We start from the raw sequence: 18,413 nt of genomic DNA, 5'->3' as shown, positions 1-18,413 counted from the left end.
ACTGAGAGAACTAATGAGTTGCAAAAACTCCAAAAGAAAATAAAACATAGATCTTGAACTTGAAATTAACCAAACATAAATATGGTAAATAACATGAAAAAAATAGTACCAGTATCAGAGAAAGTTATAAGTCATTTTTTACTTATAAAAAATGGAAAAAATTTTTAAAATCCACTTTTGACAAAGATGCACCTTTCCACATGACCAGAGGGCAAGGTCCATGTCCTTTATCTTCTTTAGGATATAAATCTCCAGAACATATCTTAATGCCTAGTACATGGTAAGCACTCAACACATATCTGATAAACAAATAAAAATGTTACTTTAAAAAAAAAATAGTAGTCATTAGCCTTGTCCTAATATTTTAAACCTCCCCTCAACTCCCAGATTCTGTGCTAATAATTATAACTTACTCCTTGTATCTGTCTTAAAAAACTTTAGAGTTATCTCCTAGGTCACTCTTCACTTCTGCAAAGAAGTAAAACCCTCAAAACCAAACCTCTTTTCAGTTAACCTACTTTCACTACCATTAGGAAGCAGCATGGTATAGTGGGGGAAATTCGGGCATTGGGATGTATAGGCTTTGGATTTAAAAAGATGAGTCTGAATTTTCCCAGTTACCTGCTATGGGATTTTTGAACGCAATAATTAATTTCTGAGTTTAAGTTTCTCCATATTCTGCAGATATGCCTCAATCTCCTCCTTCTCCTCCTCTCTCTCCTCTCCCCCAATGGCCCATTATGCTCCAGACACCCACGTCTTTCTGCTGCTACAGCACGTCTAGTTTGTGACTTTTGGCTTGTGCACTAGCTCTTCTGCTTCTCACATTCCTCGCTCTAACCTTCCACGGACAGCTCATTCCATTCAGATCTCAGCTAAATGTCACCTCCTCAGATAATACCTTTCCTGACTACCCAATCAATCATCCTATTTTAATTCTCTATATAACAGTTATTACTATCCTATAATATCTATGTTTATTTCTGCCTCTCCCCATTACAATGTAACCTCAAGGAGAGCAGGATACTTCTCATTCCTGGGTCACTAGCACCCAGAACAGTACCTGGAACACAGCAGACACTCCAATGTTTACTAAAAGAATGTAAAGTACCTAAACACAGAGCTTTGCCTTCAAATGAGATGCCAATTAAAAGTGAACTCCCTCTACCCTTCCACTTACCAAAGGATGTGTTAAATGCTGTTCAGCATTCCTGAGCTTAAATTACCTCCTCCAATCCTCCCACTACCCTGTGAGACTAAAGCACCTCTTCTGAGCCCCAGCTCCTCCTAAGCCAGCTAGCCTACTCAACTCTTCACTAGGATGTCACAAAGGAACCCCAAATTCAAAATGGGTGCCAAGTTTCTTACTAACGAGGGCAGTTATAAATATAGGAAGGGACTAGAAATGAACTAGAAAGACTAGAATGAACTCTGCAGTGTTGGACTAAAATGCAAAGTGTCAGTATAAACACATGGTGTTTTATATCTGTCTACATACAGAGAAAGAAATAGATGTACTTTATGTTATATATACATATGTGTGTGTTTCGTAGCCCTGTCTCTGAATCCCCAGCAGCAATAGCCTAGCACCTATATCTTGGTTTCTCACTAAAAGGAAAGAAACGGCTATTTCCAGAGCTGGAGAAGACAAAGTACAAGATGAGCTAAGAATGTATCTGTATGTATTTGGCGGGGAGGGTATGTGCACACGTGCCAAAAAGAAAGAAAAGGCCAATAAATGATGGGGCCATTCAGAAAGACATAGAATGGAAGGAGATCCCACCGGCCAAATCTGGTACAATATGAACATCAAAATATATAATAATAATAAAGGATTGTAACCCATCGGAAAAAAAAGAATCAACAAGTCCATCCTGATATAAACGAAAAAATAAGCCAATGAGAAAGAAGAAAACCCTTCTTCTTGATGTAGAACAGCAATTAATAAATGGTGAAAAAAATGATAGTAATAATGGTAACAAATGACTTAAGCAAGAATCACTATCGTATGTTAAAATTTTGGGTAAAAGTTTGATAAACAGGATATTTCAATTTATCTCTCCATAAATTATTAATTAAAAATGGAATAATAATTTTATGGTGCAGAAACAAGGCAGATTCCACTTTAGCCAAGTGATCAAAGCGAACATTACCAATACCAAAATGAACATTATATGTCTCCTGATACGATTTACGGAGGCTTTAACTTCTCTTCTGGGGTAGTTCCGCAGATTCGTGTAACTTTAATCACGAAGACACTTAAGACAATTCCAAATGGACATTCTATAAGATAACTGGTCTATTATAAGACAAAAATTTTATAAAGAAAAAATCAACACTGCAGGCTCATACCTTGTGGGGTACCAAGAAGAGTAATTCCCTGTTTCTTTCCTCTCCCTCTGCTGCACCTACCTCTCTGGCATTATTATACATTAGGGAGGATGTCAAGTTTTTCAATCTTAGCAAGAAGAGAGAGTAAGGAAATTCCCCCTGGCTAAACATCTCTCCTTTGGGGCTGCCCAGATGCCAACTGGTTTGTCTCTGGATGCCTCCCAGGCACTCTTGCCCAAGTCCCCTATGCAATGCAGGGATGGAGCTGTATAAGGGGGCAACAGGGTCTATCTGTTCGTGGAAAGACAGGTGGTGATGGCAGCAGTGGCAAGAGGTGCAGGGGTGGGTCAGCCAAGGAAGAGAAGAAAAAGAAGGGAAAAGGACAAGAAAAAAGAAAACCAAAGAAGATGGCAGGTGGAATGGGATGGGAAACGGTCTCTAGCGTCTGGATCTCCAACAATTCTTGTTGGGAGCAGGGAGGTCTCTGTGCACTTTGTCTGTCTTCATAGTATCTGGGCATTTTGTTGGGACACTGCCAGCACCAGCACCCATGCTAGGATCTCATCATCAGCCCAATCATTCAGACCAAAGGCAGAGGGGACAGCTGCAAAATAAGGGCCCACAATAAGGGATCTTATACCCAGATCAGGGTATAAGAACACAAGAGGGGAGGCAGCCCAGTCAGCCCCTGCAGAGAACTGGCTGTCTGTACCAGAGGGTAATGGAGGGTTGGCAAGAACTAAGACAATGCCTAGGGAAGGGGCTTACAGCCCAGCTCAGCATGCAGCTCAGGGTCTCAATCTTTAAAAGTGTCAACATCATGAAAGACGAAGACAGACCAAAGAACTATTCCAGGTAAAGGAGACTAAAGAGACAAGTCAACTAACTGCAGTGCATTGATACTGTACTGGATCTTGGAATGAGAAAAAAAAAAATAGCAATAATGACATTAAGATAATTGGCAAATTTGAATTAGGACTATGAATTAGATAATAATATATAAAAGTTAAGTTTCCTGATTTTTAATCATTTTACTGAGATTATATATAAGAAACCAATCATTTTAGGGGATAGATTGAAGTATTTAGGGGTAGGGAACACAATGTGTCTCATATAATCTCAAACAGTTCAGAAAATATTATGTATACACATATGTATGTATACAAACATGTTTGGGGCAGCGCTGGTGGCGCAGCGGTTTGGTGCCGCCTGCAGCCTGGGGTGTGATCCTGGAGACCCGGGATCGAGTCCCACATCAGGCTCCTTGCATGGAGCCTGCTTCTCCCTCTGCGTCTATGAAGAAATAAATAAAATCTTTAAAAACAAAACAAACAAGAAAACATGTTTGTATGGGAGAGTGGGAAAGAAAACGATAAATGGGACAAAATGTTAACGATTGGTAAATCTGGCCAAAGGGTACTAGGGAGTTCTTTGTACTATTCTTATATGTTTGAAATTATACTAAAAAAAGTTATGAAACCTAAAAACGCTCCAAGTCAGTCTTTTCTCCCAAATCTGATCATCTTCTGGCATTCCCCACATTGAGGAAAGACACCACTATCCATCAAGTAGCACAAGCCAGAAACCTAGGCATCATCATTAATGCCACCCTCCCCCTCAACTCCCAGATAAAATCCATCCCCTTCTCACAGTCTCAACTCACATCTCCCAGGTCCAAACTATCGGTGAATTCTCACGTGAATTACTTCGTTTACCCCTAATCATCTTCATACATCCACTCTTGTCCCTATTTCTCTACTACAGCCAGAACCTGCTTATTTTCCATAAGCATATTTGATCATGTCACACACCACCATGAAACCCTAGGGTTTCCAATGACTTTCAGTGCCTTTTTTTTTTTAAACATTTTTTTAAATTTATTTATTTATGATAGTCACAGAGAGAAAGAGAGAGGCAGAGACACAGGCAGAGGGAGAAGCAGGCTCCATGCACCGGGAGCCCGACGTGGGATTCGATCCCAGGTCTGCAGGATCGCGCCCTGGGCCAAAGGCAGGTGCCAAACCGCTGCACCACCCAGGGATCCCGACTTTCAGTGCCTTTAAGGATTAAAATCCTCCCTCTGACCTTAGAAGGAAGAAATGATCCTGTCCCTACCCACCTTGTATTAGGCATCCCTGCTAGCCACATTCAGTTCCTAACAATCACACATCCTTCCAATGCAGAACCTTTGCCTTTGTACATTCTGGTCACTATTCAGAATGTTCTTTCTCCTCATTCTTTACCCTTTCAACTTCTTGGGGGCCTGTGATCCACTCAGTATGGTGCAATTCCCCCCCCAATGAAGGGAAGAACATAGCATTTATCCTTCCTTCCCTGTACCTCAGTGTAATGTACTTTTATTTTCTAGACTAATCAATTTTATTATAAAAGAATAAGTTTCTGGTTTGTAAAATACAGGTGAGAGTATAGATAAAACACAGAATTCAAAGAATGTGTTAAATAAAGATGAGTGGTTATATGTTAAATAAAGATGAGTGGTTATATGTTAACATAAAAGGGATTAAAAAAACCCTCCAAAAGATACCTAATATTCATAAGGTATCTAGGCATTAAATATTCATAATATACACTAAATATATATAAAGCACTATTCATGATGTATTGAATATGCATGAGACTAAACAAGAGGCAATGAACACTAAATATACATGAATACTTAATATCTGAATGTCTTTAATTTGGTCAACCACTGGTGACATCCATTCTGGCCTATTTGTCCTCTGACCAAGTAACACAAAACCCGTGGCTATTCATCAGGCTTACTGGTAAGCTACAGCTGTGACAGGCCTGTTCCCTGTGTCTCTCTGATAGAGCAAGTGTGTATCACTGGCCTATGCGTCACTATGGGCCTCTTTGTTCAAACTTCAGCCCCGGTCCTTGTGAGCAACCATCATCATTAGGGAAGGCTAATGTAGCAGAAAGAGATGGACATATAAACACTGTATATTGCAGGATTCGGGGAGCACGGTTCTTTCTCCCTGCTTGCCTCTATCTGAAATGTGTTAACTTACCTCATCTCTTTCTCCTTGCTTCTCACTGTAAATTGATTTAACAAACCTTATGATTTAAGCATTTTAATTTGGTCTGTGAGCCCTTCTTTTCTGTGACCTCTGAGGTAGTTTGCCTGGTACCATACTTAGAGGCTACCATTCATTAAGGTAGTTTCCCACATAGGGTAACCATATACTTAACAAAGACAAGTTTCTTTCTTTCTTTTTTTTTTTTTTTTTTTTTAAATTTATGATAGTCACAGAGAGAGAGAGAGAGAGGCAGAGACACAGGCAGAGGGAGAAGCAGGCTCCATGCACCGGGAGCCCGACGTGGGATTCGATCCCGGGTCTCCAGGATCGCGCCCTGGGCCAAAGGCAGGCGCCAAACCACTGCGCCACCCAGGGATCCCGACAAGTTTCTTTTTAAAGGAGTTTTCCAGCCAATAAATGAAATCATGATAGAGAGATAACTGAGATATTAAGTGCCTCCTGACAGAAATACACACCACCTGTTAAGTATGCCAATAAATAAATAAATTTGAATCTATATAAGTCTCTAGATCTTACTGCCTATTTATAAACCTGTTTTGCCATGGAGACCCAGACTGCAGGAAATTTTAAAGGACAAATACTCTGGTTCCTCCAATAAATAAGTGCAAGCAAGATAAAATGCGGTGTAGGAGTAGCCTTACATATTAAAAAAACTTAAAGAGATATATCAACCAATTACAAAATATGACCCTTATCTGAATACTGACTGGAACAAATGAACTGTTAATAAATATAAATAAATAAATAAATAAATAAAAACAAAGATTTATGAGACAATCAGAGAAATCCTAATACTGATGACACAGATAGGTATGACAGTGCTGTGATGATGGCAGTACCACGGTTATGTTTAAAAACAGAGTTCCTGACTTCTGGAGATACATATTAATATATTTATAGATGAAATGATACAATGTCTGGGATTTGCTTCAAATAATCAGCATGGCCAGAAAAAATCAGTGTAACTAATAAATCGAGATTGGGCTATGAGATGATGGTCATGGAGGTTGGGTGCAGAGTACACGAAAGTTCACTGTCACTGCACATATTTGATACTTTCTAAAATCAAATGGCTCTTCTCATACTTGATATTTTCTAAAATCACATGGCTTTTCTCTTTTCAAAGAAAAAGGAGAAGAGTACAGAACTTTCATTCATTGATTAGAAGGAGCTCTCAATACTGTGATACACGGAGTGAGGCCTGGAACTACTACAGCCATTTGCTTCCATGAGAGAAGACAGCAGGAGAATAAAATTCACGAAGAAGGGCATAGCCAAGGAATCATGAAGAAATCGAACTGGATCCTTGATCAAGTAAGAGGAAAAGCTCCTTCTACCTCAGAACTTTTTCAATAATGTAAGCCAATAAATCCTCTGTACTATAAGCCAATTTGAGATGGATTTTCTATCACTACAAGTGAAGATATTCTGACACAATCTCCCATTAACTTTCAACCTACTCTGGTCATAGTTCTGCTTCTACATTCCCCTCAACGTGTTCTCAGCCAAGTCATCAATAATTTCATCATCTGTCTCAGCTGCACCTCATTCTCCTCCATCTCAATGTTCTCTTCTCTGTGCTTGAGATTCCACACTTGCCGGTCTTGCTTTCGTCCTCTCTGGCTACTCTATGTCTGGCTCCTTTGCTGGCTCTGCTGTCTTGGGTCCCCTTCCCTCTCGACTCTGTACTTTCCCTCAAAGTGACTGGCAGTTACTCTTTTTATAACCACTTATGTGTCTCATCCCAGAGATCTTCTAAATTCTACATGCAAATTCTTAAGGGCCCAACGCACCCACCACCATTTTGGATATGCCTCAAATTCAACACTGTTCTTACTCAACAACCAGGCTCTCTACCATTGTTCCCTTTCTCAGTAAACAGAAGCAATCTTAATATACTCAACACAATCTCATCTTTGCTTCCACATATCCAATCAATCCAAGTTTTATCTTTTGCATTCATCCACTTCTTTCCATATCCACTGCTATCATCCAAATTCAAGCGGTCATCATCTCCCATCTGGACTATAACTTCCTAATTATTTCTCCCTTTGTAACTTGTGGTCTCCCCCAATTCATTTTCTACTTCCAAGAAATCCTTTTTTTAAATGTGGTCAAATACACATAACATAAAATTTACCTTTTTAATTTGTTTTTTTAAAGAGAGAGAACTTGGGGGTAAGGGGCCAAGAAAAAGAGAATGGTAAGCAGGCTCATGACCCTGAGATCATGACCTGAGCCAAAATCAAGAGGTAGACACTTAACCGAGTGAACCACCCAGGTGCCTCTTCCCCATTTAATCATTTTTAATGTACTCCAAAAGATCTTTTTTTAAAAAACAGACTTCCAATGATGTCACCTGGCTTAAAACAAGTGGCTCTGGGTCCAGATGGAAAGGAGACTTTTCACTAGATCTACCCTTACATACCTTTTGAGTTTTCAATCTGTATCTGTCTCACCTACAAAAAAACATTTGTGTGTCAAAAAGTAAATCTTCAAGATCTTATAATCACAATCTCTAGCATCTATTTAAAAAAAAAAATGGAGGTGGCAAAAAAAGACAGTATTTCTGCTGTCGCAAAATCTTTTACATTACAAAGTTCTACAAAACTATGAATTAGAGAAAAATTAACAGTCAGCAACCCCTTTATTTGAATGTCATCAAAAAAAGAGAAGGTAAACCAGAAGATGGCTGAAAAAGAGAAATCTGAGAGTTGTAGAAAATGCCAGTAGAAAAAAATGAAACCATCTACGGTTGACTCTCAAACAACCCAGGAGGTTAGCAGGAGCGCCAACTTCCATGCAGTCAAAAAATCTGTATGTAACTTCTGACTCCCTAAAAACCTAACTAATAATAAGCCTTACTGATAACATAAACAACCGATAACACATTTTGCATGTTATATTTATTAAAATACTTTATTCTCACAATAATACCTAACTTTTCTTAATTTCTTTAGCATTTCCAGGCTATGTGGTTCATATACAAGTTTTTTTCAAATTGTCATAAACCTCAAAAAAATTTTCCAATATATTTATTGAAAAAAAAAAATCCGTGTAAAAGTGGATCTGTGCAGTTGAAATTCACACTGTCCAAGGGTCAACTGTACTTTGAAACTTAGAGTTGCTGAGGACAAATGTCTTTTAAAATATTTCCAAAGTTTCATCAAATGTCTTTTATTCCAAGAGCCTAAAGTACTTAGAATATGCATGCAACTCCCATTTTAGAGACAGAAAATGGTGTGAAGGGATAAGCACATTCAAAATAGCTTTTTAGGGATGCCTGGGTGGCTCAGCAGTTGGGCTTCTGCCTTCAGCTCAGGGCAGGATACCGGGATCCAGGATCGAGTCCCACATCGGGCTCCCTGTGAGGAGCCTGCTTCTCCCTCTGCCTGTGTTTCTGTGTCTCTCATGAATAAATAAAGAAAACTTAAAAAAAAAAAAAAAGCTTTTTAAGATCATACACATACATCCTCAGGAGCCTATGTCTGTGAAATATGGGGGGGAGGGGTGATGAACACTTATTTCCATTAACTGAAATTCCATTTCTTTATCTCAATAGGATAGAGATACTTCATAAACATTACCAGTCATAATACAGCAGAGTAGGGCTGTAAGTACACATAAAGAGCTCAATGGCTTCCCTATTGCCATATGCCTAGCCTCTATTTCATTTTGTCTAATATGTAGTGAAAAATATTTCTAACAAAAAGAACTATTTGAAATTATAAGATACATAACCTGATTCTACAGTGGGAAACAGGGTATCTAAAGGTAGCCTCAGTGTGAGACTGATAAATTCTAACACTTGGCAATTTATTTTTCTCCTAAACAACTCAAAGCCATATACAAATGCGTATTATTATGACTATTCATAAAGTAGGGGAACGAAGAGTACTTCAGTGAAATGCCCCAGGAGAAAAAGGGAGTAAGTGATAGTAGAACCAGAAAGATACTACTGTATAGGCCGTTAACTTAAAATATTATGTTGATAGAGTCAATGTTTAAGAAGAAAAGGAAGAACTGTGCAAAGCATATGTTGGAAAGTGCTAAATGTCATAAATAAAAAACAACCGTAATCTTGGCTAAAGCACCAAGCCTGTCACTACTAATAAATGTGAAATATTTAAATATTATTTGTAATCTGCCAATAGAAAAGGGTCTGTAAATCAGTCTACATGGAAAACTAGATTCACTGGGAGTGGGAGGAGACTCTGAAATGGCATACTAATGCTAAATTTATTTTTTCTTTTAAAAAAAGATTTTATTTATTTATTTATTCATGAGAGACACAGAGAGAGACGCAGAGACATAGGCAGAGGGAGAAGCAGGCTCCCTATGGGGTGCCTGATGTGGGACTCGATCCCAGGACCCCAGGATAGCGCCCTGAGCCAAAGGCAGACACTCAACCACTGAGCGACCCAGGCTTCCCACTAAATATATTTTCTATCCCTGTACTAATTTATCAAATATGAGGAAGATTAAATATACTTTTAAATTCTGCAAAACAAATTTTAGACTTATATTTGAAAGGTTTTCATTCATTATGTCTTCACTTTCAGGACTATGGTATAAAATTGTAATGAACTATGGAAAGCATATAACATAAAGGTTAAAATACAAATTTTACTATCATGAAGACTTATACTCCAATTTTGGTTCCACCACTTATAAGCTGGATGATAAAGGCAAGTTATTTAACCCCTTCATTTCCTCATTAACAAAAAGGGCAAACTACCTCATTTCCTAAATTCTTACCCTCCATTCGAATACTTCTGAAATGAAGATTTCTTACAATTAATTTTGGCTTTAATGTACAAAAACCCTTTTTAAATTACAGGTGTATCTTATTATCTTTATAGCAATGGTTCTCAAGCTGGGGTTACTTTGCCCCCCCCCCCCCCCGGAAGACACAGGCAAAGTCTGGAGACATATTTGGTCATCACGGCTGGGGTGGAAGAGAGGGTGGAGAACACTACCGTCAACTAGCTAGTAGGACAAGGATGCTGCTAAAATCCTACACTGCATAGGGCAGCCCTCCACAACAAAGAATTAGCCAGTCGATAGTTCTGTGGTTTGGAGACCTTGCCTTACAGTTATAGTGGAAGAAATAAAATGGTATCTCCTGAATAGAATTGTCCTCAAAATTTAAAAAAAAAAAAAGTATAAAATATTCAAAATTGTACTTAGCAAAAAGTATGTGTTCAAGAAATTCATCATTTTTTTTTAATACAACACACTTACAATAATTTATCTACGAAACAAATGCCAAATTCCTTAACCTGGCTCTTCAAACAATTCTGCTCCAATTTACCTTTCAAGCTGGATCTCCCACCATTTCATTACATAAACCTCTTCCAATCCTACTGGTCCATGTTGTTTCACTAACACTACCTTGGTTTCAAAACTCCATGCCCGCACACGGACTATCTCTTCCACCTACAATGCCTACTTTCCATTCAGCCTGACTCCCTTCAGGGTCAACTAACTGCCACCTCCACTTCAGAGGTCTTCCCTCACAGTTCCCTGAGGCTGAGTGTCCTCTGCCCCCCCTGCTATTCCTCCCTCTGCGTGTCACTGTTCTAGTTACATGGCCCTGATGTATCTCCTGACTCTACTATAGTCATACACGTAGCACATCTCCTTTACTAGAACGTAAACTCTTAGAAGAACGGCACAGTCCAAAAACCTGTAGGGTCCCTGGCTGGCTCAGTCAGTAAAGCGTGCAACTCTTGATCTTGGGGTTGTGGGTCTGACCCCACGTCGGGTATAGAGATTACTTAAAAAAATAAATCTCAAGGGGGCCCCTGGTGCTCAGTTGGTTAAGCGTCTGCCTTCAGCCCAGGTCATGATCCCAGGGTCCTGGTTGGAGCCCCGCATCCACGCCCCTGCTCAGCGGGGAGTCTGCTTCTCCCTCTGCCTCTTCCTCTGCCTGCTGCTCCCCCCCTACCCCCACTTTTATGCAAGTTCTCTCTCTTTCAAATAAATAAACAAAATCTTTAAAAGAAGATAATAAAATAAAATTTAAAAAAATAAATAAAAACCCCATAGCATTTGACACTGTTAATAAGACTACTCCCTTGAAATTTTTCCTTCCAGTGCCTCAGTCTTATTACACTTTCTTAATTCTCTTCCTGACTCTCTTGACTGCTTTAATTCTGCCTCTTTGGGATCCCTGGGTGGCGCAGTGGTTTAGCGCCTGCCTTTGGCCCAGGGCGCGATCCTGGAGACCCGGAATCAAGTCCCATGTCGGGCTCCCGGTGCATGGAGCCTGCTTCTCCCTCTGCCTGTGTCTCTGCCTCTCTCTCTCTCTCTGTGTGACTATCACAAATAAATAAAAATTAAAAAAATAATTTAAAAAAAAATTCTGCCTCTTTTCCCCAGTGCCCACCCCCCAAAACATTGTAAGTGTTCACTACCCTAAATTGTCACCCTCACATCTACTCCAAAATTTCAGTTACATTTTATGCACAGAAGACTCTGAAATTATTTCCAGCCTCAACTTCCCATTCATACTCCATACATATATTTTTAGCTACCTACTTCATTTGATTTCTCAAGATATTTGGCCAAAACATCACGCATAAGGCTTTTTTCAAAAACAAAGCGGATTTCCCATTACATCGTGCTGCTTTCTCCATCTCTGCCAATGGCACAGAGATTCATCCTCCCAGCCTCTAAGTCTCAAAAGCTCAGGCAACCTCTCCTTAAAACCTCAGGTGACCTCATCCTTTTGTATATTAACTTTTTATTTCAACCATTTCCCATGGGCCCCAAATTCAGTCACTTAGAAATACTCAAGATTATAACTTGGCAACTTTTTTCCTATCTTTTGCCTCTTTTTCATTAATTTCACTTCTACTCAATAGTACAGTGGTTAAAAGAACAGACTGAAGTTCAGATTCCAGCCCCATAAACTGAGTGGCTTTGGATGAGTTCCTAAACCTCTGAGCTTTATTTTCCCCACCAGTAAAACTGGAATGATTAATAGTTTCCATCTCTTAGGCTGTCATGAGAATTAAAATAATAAAACATACAAAGTACTTGATACACAGCAAGCACTTAATATTAGCAGCTTTAGTATCATTTCCACTCTACCAAAAGCTTTCTTGCTACCTGCCTGAACTCCTGCAATAACTTCCCAAACTGGCATCTCTGCTATTATTTTTTGTTTTTACCCACTGTCATCACAACCCTCACATACACCTGAGTCAGATCTTCCACAGGGTTCTGACAGCAAAATGTGTTCAGTCATACAAAGCAAAGACAAAGGTGTGTTTGTAATTGTGAACAATTTTATGTTACTAAATGGTATATGAAAAGGAGAATGGTTTTAAAAAAGAGAGTAATAGTTGATAACGTTGAAATGATGTATTAAGGCTAGGAAGGGGGCCTTACATTCCATGTTAAGAACTCCAAATTCAAGAATTTCATAAAGAGGTTTTATACCCACCATTTTCCCTAAAACATTTAAAAGAGCAGAACACTGAAAGCAAACTCAGCTATACCACTGCCGAAATGGGTTAATCTGTTCAAATACAGTAGACAGCACAGCTTAACTTCCTCTTTTGCAATTTGCTTCAACTAATGAGCATCTGTTTATTAAATTCATCTAAACAAACTTATTCTCCATTTGATCTAAACTGTATCTGCATTCTTCCACAAAATAAACTATTAAAGGGCAGCCTGGATGGCTCAGCAGTTTAGTGCCTGCCTTCAGCCCAGGGCCTGATCCTGGAGACCTGGGATCGAGTCCCACATCAGGCTCCCTGCCTGGAGCCTGCTTCTCCCTCTGCCTGTGTCTCTGTCTCTCTCTGTGTCTCTCATGAATAAATAAATAAAATCTTTAAAATAAATAAACAAACAAACAATTAAGATTTGGGCTATTTGGAATATTTTTAGTGTAATGAGAAGAATATGACTCAAAGATTCCGACACAGCACTTCGAATGAAGTAAAATACTCCATCTGCTTTCTAAGTATTACAATACTAGTGCTTTATTTATTTTATATGGTTCAATAACTTCATTCTATGCCCATCATCAATTTCTAGCTATCATTTTATTTATTACTTTAAGATTTATTTATTTAAGAGAAAGACGGAGAAAGAATGAGACACTGCAAGCAGGGGGAGGAACAGAGGAAGAGGGAAACAAGCACACTGCCTGCTGAGCTGGGAGCCCAAGGTGCGAAGGGCTCAATCCCAGGCCCTGAGATCATAACCTGAGCTGAAATCAGGAGTCAGAAGCCCAGTCGACTGAGCCACTCAGGCACCCCTATAGCTATAATTTTATTTTACTTTTTTTTTTACAGCTATCATTTTAAATGACTTTTCCAACAACATAAGATTCTAAAATTGACTACTTTTTAATATATCAAAAAGTTTGAAGGTTTCTCATAGAAAAAAACTAAATACCTGAAGACCCTGTATATCATTGTTAAAGAAGTAACTTTATTGGGGTGGCTGGGTGGCTCAGTCAGTTGGGCTTCCAACTCCTGATTTCAGCTCAGGTCATGATCTCAGGGTCCTGTTATGGAGCCCTTTGTGGAGCCCTACACTGAGCAGGGAGTCTGCTTGGGATTCTCTTTTTCCCTCTCCCTTTGCCCCTCCCCCTGCTGCGCACACTGACTCTCAAATACATATATAATTCTTTTTTTTTTTTTAAATATTTTATGTATTCATTTGAGAGAGACCAAGGCAGAGCATGAGCAGGGGAGAGAAGGCAGAGGAGAGGGAAAGGCAGAGGCAGGCTCCTGGCTCAGCGGGAGCCTGATGCTAGACTCAATCCCAGGACCTCAAGATCATGATCTGAGGGACACCTGAGTGGCTCAGCAGTCGAGCGTCTGCCTTTGGCCCAGGGCATGATCCTGGACTCCCAGGATCGAGTCCCACCTCCACCTCCCTGTATGGAGCCTACTTCTCTCTCTGCCTGTGTCTCTGCCTCTGTGTGTGTGTGTGTGTGTGTGTGTGTGTGTGTCACATGAATAAATAAATAAAATCTTTAAACAAACAAACAAAAAAAGATCATGATCTGAGCCAAAGGCAGATGCTCAATCAACTGAGCCACCTGGCACCCCTAAACAAATCTTTTTTTTTTTTTTTTAAGTGATTTTAGTAAATCACAACTTAAAGTTGGGCTAATGTTTTGAATACCGTTAGGTAATACCTTTGAAATATGTTGTCTATTAATACTTACTGTTTTAAGTGTTTGCAGCAAATGAAGAATATTTCTATCAAAAGAAACGAAACTACTTTTTCTCTAGTCAGTCCATATAAATGTGGAGTGAACAACCTTTGAACGGTGGTTGATTAAAGAATAAATAAAATGTACAGACATAACATTCTCAATGCATTAAGTTCTGTTACTAAGTCACCACTCTCAAGGTCTTCTAAGTTTGGTTCTCACTATATTTCGAGTATCATCTTTTTATCTGTTCCAGTTGTTGCCAAGGCAAATGTAACCAAGTACCAACAATATTCATCTAAACCATCTGAGTGTGTTAAGATCTGCCCACTCTTTAAAATAAATAGATAGAAAGACAGACAGACAGACTTGTAATATGTACTATGTGCACATTTTTCACACTCCGCAGAGTGGTGTAAAGAGCAAAGACTTCAGAGTCAGAAAGACCTGAGCCAGCGTGTGGAAGCCACCACTTGCCAGATGTTTCATCTCAAACAAATTAAAAGCTCTTGAACCTGTTCCCTCATCTGCAAAATGAGAACAGTATCTACCTCGAGGGTTGATGTTGGAATAAATGAAGCAGTGTATTTAAAGTACTGAGTACATAGCAGGTATGCCCTGCCTCCACCAATGCCATACCCTTGAGTCAGTCAAATGAAAACTTATCTCTACTCTTACTAAAAGTGTGATACTAGGAAAGTTGTTTAACCTCTCTGTGCACTGGAGAAAATGGGGAACAAACCACCTACATCACAAAGTTGCTGTGAATCTCTAATATACAATCTAGTGCAAAGCATCTAACACAGTGCCCGGCAGAGGATGGATTTCATTGATATTAGATTCCTTCCACTTCTTTTCTTCAAAGGTGTTCAATATGTGTTCGTCAAGCGGTCCAGAATCTGGCAAACTTGCCTGACATACATCCAGAAAGTAGGCCATTTTCTGGATAGTAGCCTTTGTGAATCAAGGGCAACATTTTGACATCTTGTGCTATAAGCCTCCTCTCAGTTTTGGGAGGAAAGAAAGTATTTTTGTTGCTCCCTCTTCCTTCCATTTTGTACACGTTGCTTTTCCACGTAGGTCATTATGTAAATTTCCCTCTATCTTTTCTAAATACCTAAATAGCTTTTATTTCTTCTCCAGATGGATATTAGCTTCAGCAAGCCGCTTACGGTAAAACCAAAACGCATCTATTATTCTCACTGCTGATATCCGTGGTGCCAGAAACGAAAATACACTGACACTCTGCGTTTCCTTCTACGTGTTAAGTCCACACGTTCACTTCCAAATAAATCTTTAAGAAGTATTTCAAAATAAGTTTTAATTATACCTACTCCTCATGCCGTTTTAAAACCTTAGCATCTACTTCAATAACCAAGTACAAGAGTTTAAACCAAAAGCTGTCATAAACATAAAATCGCATTAAAGTTTCCCTCAAACTCACTCAATAATTTTCCAAACACCGAGATTCATTTGCTAGTTAACGTGTGCAGCTCTGAAAATATTCAGTTATGGGTGATCCTCAGGAAGAGTCCATTAAACCATTAACTCCCCTATTTTCACGGTCTTCAAGTGGAAGTAAGCCATTCTCCGACAGAAACAAAACAAACAAACAAAAACCCTAACACCTTACATTTAACATGCGGGGAAAAGTCTGCAAATACTAAGAAACTTTTCAACAGATACTTGACACACCTAAAATGTCTTAACCGGGGCACAGAAATCTTACAAAACGATGCTTAAAATTATCAGACAAAACTTCCTTTCACGAGCATCCTCCTAGGAAAAGCTCCCTCATTTGTTCAGGCCTCTGCAGCTTGGGCTCCTACAGCAGCCGCGAAGGAATCACAACAGGAGGTCCCTTTCCTGTTGTTCTGCACAGACCGCGTAACGGGAGAATGTTTAATTGCTCACTGCGCTGTACAATCCGTGTCAACACCACATGCCCTCAAAAACACTCCTATCAGAAAAGGGGAAAAAAACACAATCCCCTAGTAGGCAGCGTGTGTTCCTCTTAATCGATGAAGCCAAAATACGTTTGGCAGCAGGACCAGGGCTCACCGTAACCGATGAAAACAGCATCCCACCCCCCGCAAGCCAGAACATGGGCTTCGAGTAACTGGTTCAACGGGGCCGGGAGCGCAGCGGGGCCGGGGGACCCACGCAGGCCTGGGCACGCGGCAGGACCCCCGCTGCCCCCGCCCGGGGCCGCCTGGGGGGGGGGGGGCTCGCAGCAGCCGAGGCCGCCGCGTCGGGATCCTCACGGTGCAGGATGCGCCGCCCGCCTCCTCCCAGGGACACGGAAACCGGCGCCTGCTTCCCGGTGCTGTGATCACAATTGTGCCGGGGGAGAGGGGCAGGCGGCGGCGCGACGGAAACACCCCCCGCCCCGCCCCCGGCCCCGGCCCCCACGAAACAAAAGCACCCAGTGTAGACAGCCGGCCCGACGGCTTCACCGACACGGGGTACGTCGGCTGCCCGTGACGGGGGAGTCCCGGCTGGCCCGCCCGGGCGCCCATGGAGGCAGGAGCGGCTCTATTCCTCCTTTCTCTCTGGTCCTCCCAGCATCCCATCCCCATCCCCATCCCCATCCCCATCCCCATCCCCATCCCCTCCTGGAACCACTGCGAGGAAGAGGAGGGGGAGGAGGGGGGGAGGAAAGAGAGGAGGAGGGGGAGGAGAGGGAGAAGGGGAAGGAAGGGGGGAGGGGAGGGGGAGGAGGGGGAGGAGGGGGAGGAAGAGGATGGGGAGGACGAGGGAGGAAAGAGAGGAGGAGGGGGAGGAGGGAGAAGAGGGGGACAAGAGGGGGAGGGGGAGAAAAAGGGGAGGAGGGAGGGGAGGAGGGAGAAGAGGAGGGGAGGAGGGAGAAGAGGAGGGGAGGATGGAGAGAGGGGGAGGAAGGGGGAGGAGGAGGATGGGGAGGAGGGGGGAGGGGAAGAGGGGGAGGACGGAGAGGAGGACGAGGAGGGGGAGGAGGGAGGGGAGGAGGAGGATGGGGAGGAGGGAGGGGAGGAGGAGGAAGATGAGGAGGAGGGGGAGGATGGGGAGGAGGGAGGGGAGGGAGGGGAGGAGGATGGGGAGGAGGGAGGGGAGGGAGGGGAGGAGGATGGGGAGGAGGAAGGGGAGGAGGAGGCAGGGGAGGAGGAGGAAGATGAGGAGGAGGGGGAGGATGGGGAGGAGGGAGGGGAGGGAGGGGAGGAGGATGGGGAGGAGGGAGGGGAGGGAGGGGAGGAGGATGGGGAGGAGGAAGGGGAGGAGGAGGCAGGGGAGGAGGAGGAAGATGAGGAGGAGGGGGAGGATGGGGAGGAGGGAGGGGAGGGAGGGGAGGAGGATGGGGAGGAGGAAGGGGAGGAGGGGGAGGATGGGGAGGAGGAGGGGGAGGACGGGGAGGCGGCGCTCACCTGTCCCGAAGGCCTTGGCCACCAGCCAGGCCAGATTGCAGGCGACCTTGGCCCTGGAGAAGTCGTAGTGGTCGAAGGGCTTGATGGCCGGCACGATGAACGTCCTCTTGGGCTCCCGGGGGTCCGCGGCGTCCCCCATGTCTCGCGGCGGCTCTCGGGCGCGGGCTCCGGCCTCACATGCTGCGGCCCCGCGGCGGGAGCGGCTCAGAGCATCGGCGCCGGCGCCGGGGCGAGGCCCGGCCGCGCGGCCTCGGGGAGGAGCAGCCCAGCCCTGCGCGCCGCCAGCCCGCCCGCACCCCCGCGCCCGCCGCCCCGGCGCATAGGGCCGCGGCGTCCGTCCGTCCGTCCGTCCGTCCGCGCGAGGCCGCGTCCTTTGTCTCCGGCGGGTCCCCGGGCTCGCGGGAGGGGGCCGCAAGGGCCCGGAGCGCTAGCGGG

The 18,413-nt window shown here is 42.6% G+C and overlaps 1 protein-coding gene across 7 annotated transcripts in view; it reads right to left on the bottom strand.

The window, feature by feature from the left end:
• Positions 1-18,117, bottom strand: part of CAMSAP2 (calmodulin regulated spectrin associated protein family member 2) — a 112,832-nt gene extending 94,715 nt beyond the window's left edge. For all 7 annotated transcript variants that reach the window (XM_041758793.1, XM_041758811.1, XM_041758803.1 and 4 more), the window contains exon 1: positions 17,979-18,117. In XM_041758793.1, coding sequence (XP_041614727.1) covers positions 17,979-18,117 — 139 coding nt within the window. The remainder of the gene's footprint in view (positions 1-17,978) is intronic.
• Between the last annotated feature and the right edge of the window lie 296 nt (positions 18,118-18,413).

The sequence above is a fragment of the Vulpes lagopus genome, chromosome 1 (assembly GCF_018345385.1).
Source record: "Vulpes lagopus strain Blue_001 chromosome 1, ASM1834538v1, whole genome shotgun sequence".
Lineage (NCBI taxonomy): Eukaryota > Metazoa > Chordata > Mammalia > Carnivora > Canidae > Vulpes > Vulpes lagopus.
The sequence above is the reverse complement of the archived record's forward strand: the minus strand, read 5'-3'. Positions and strand labels throughout refer to the sequence as shown.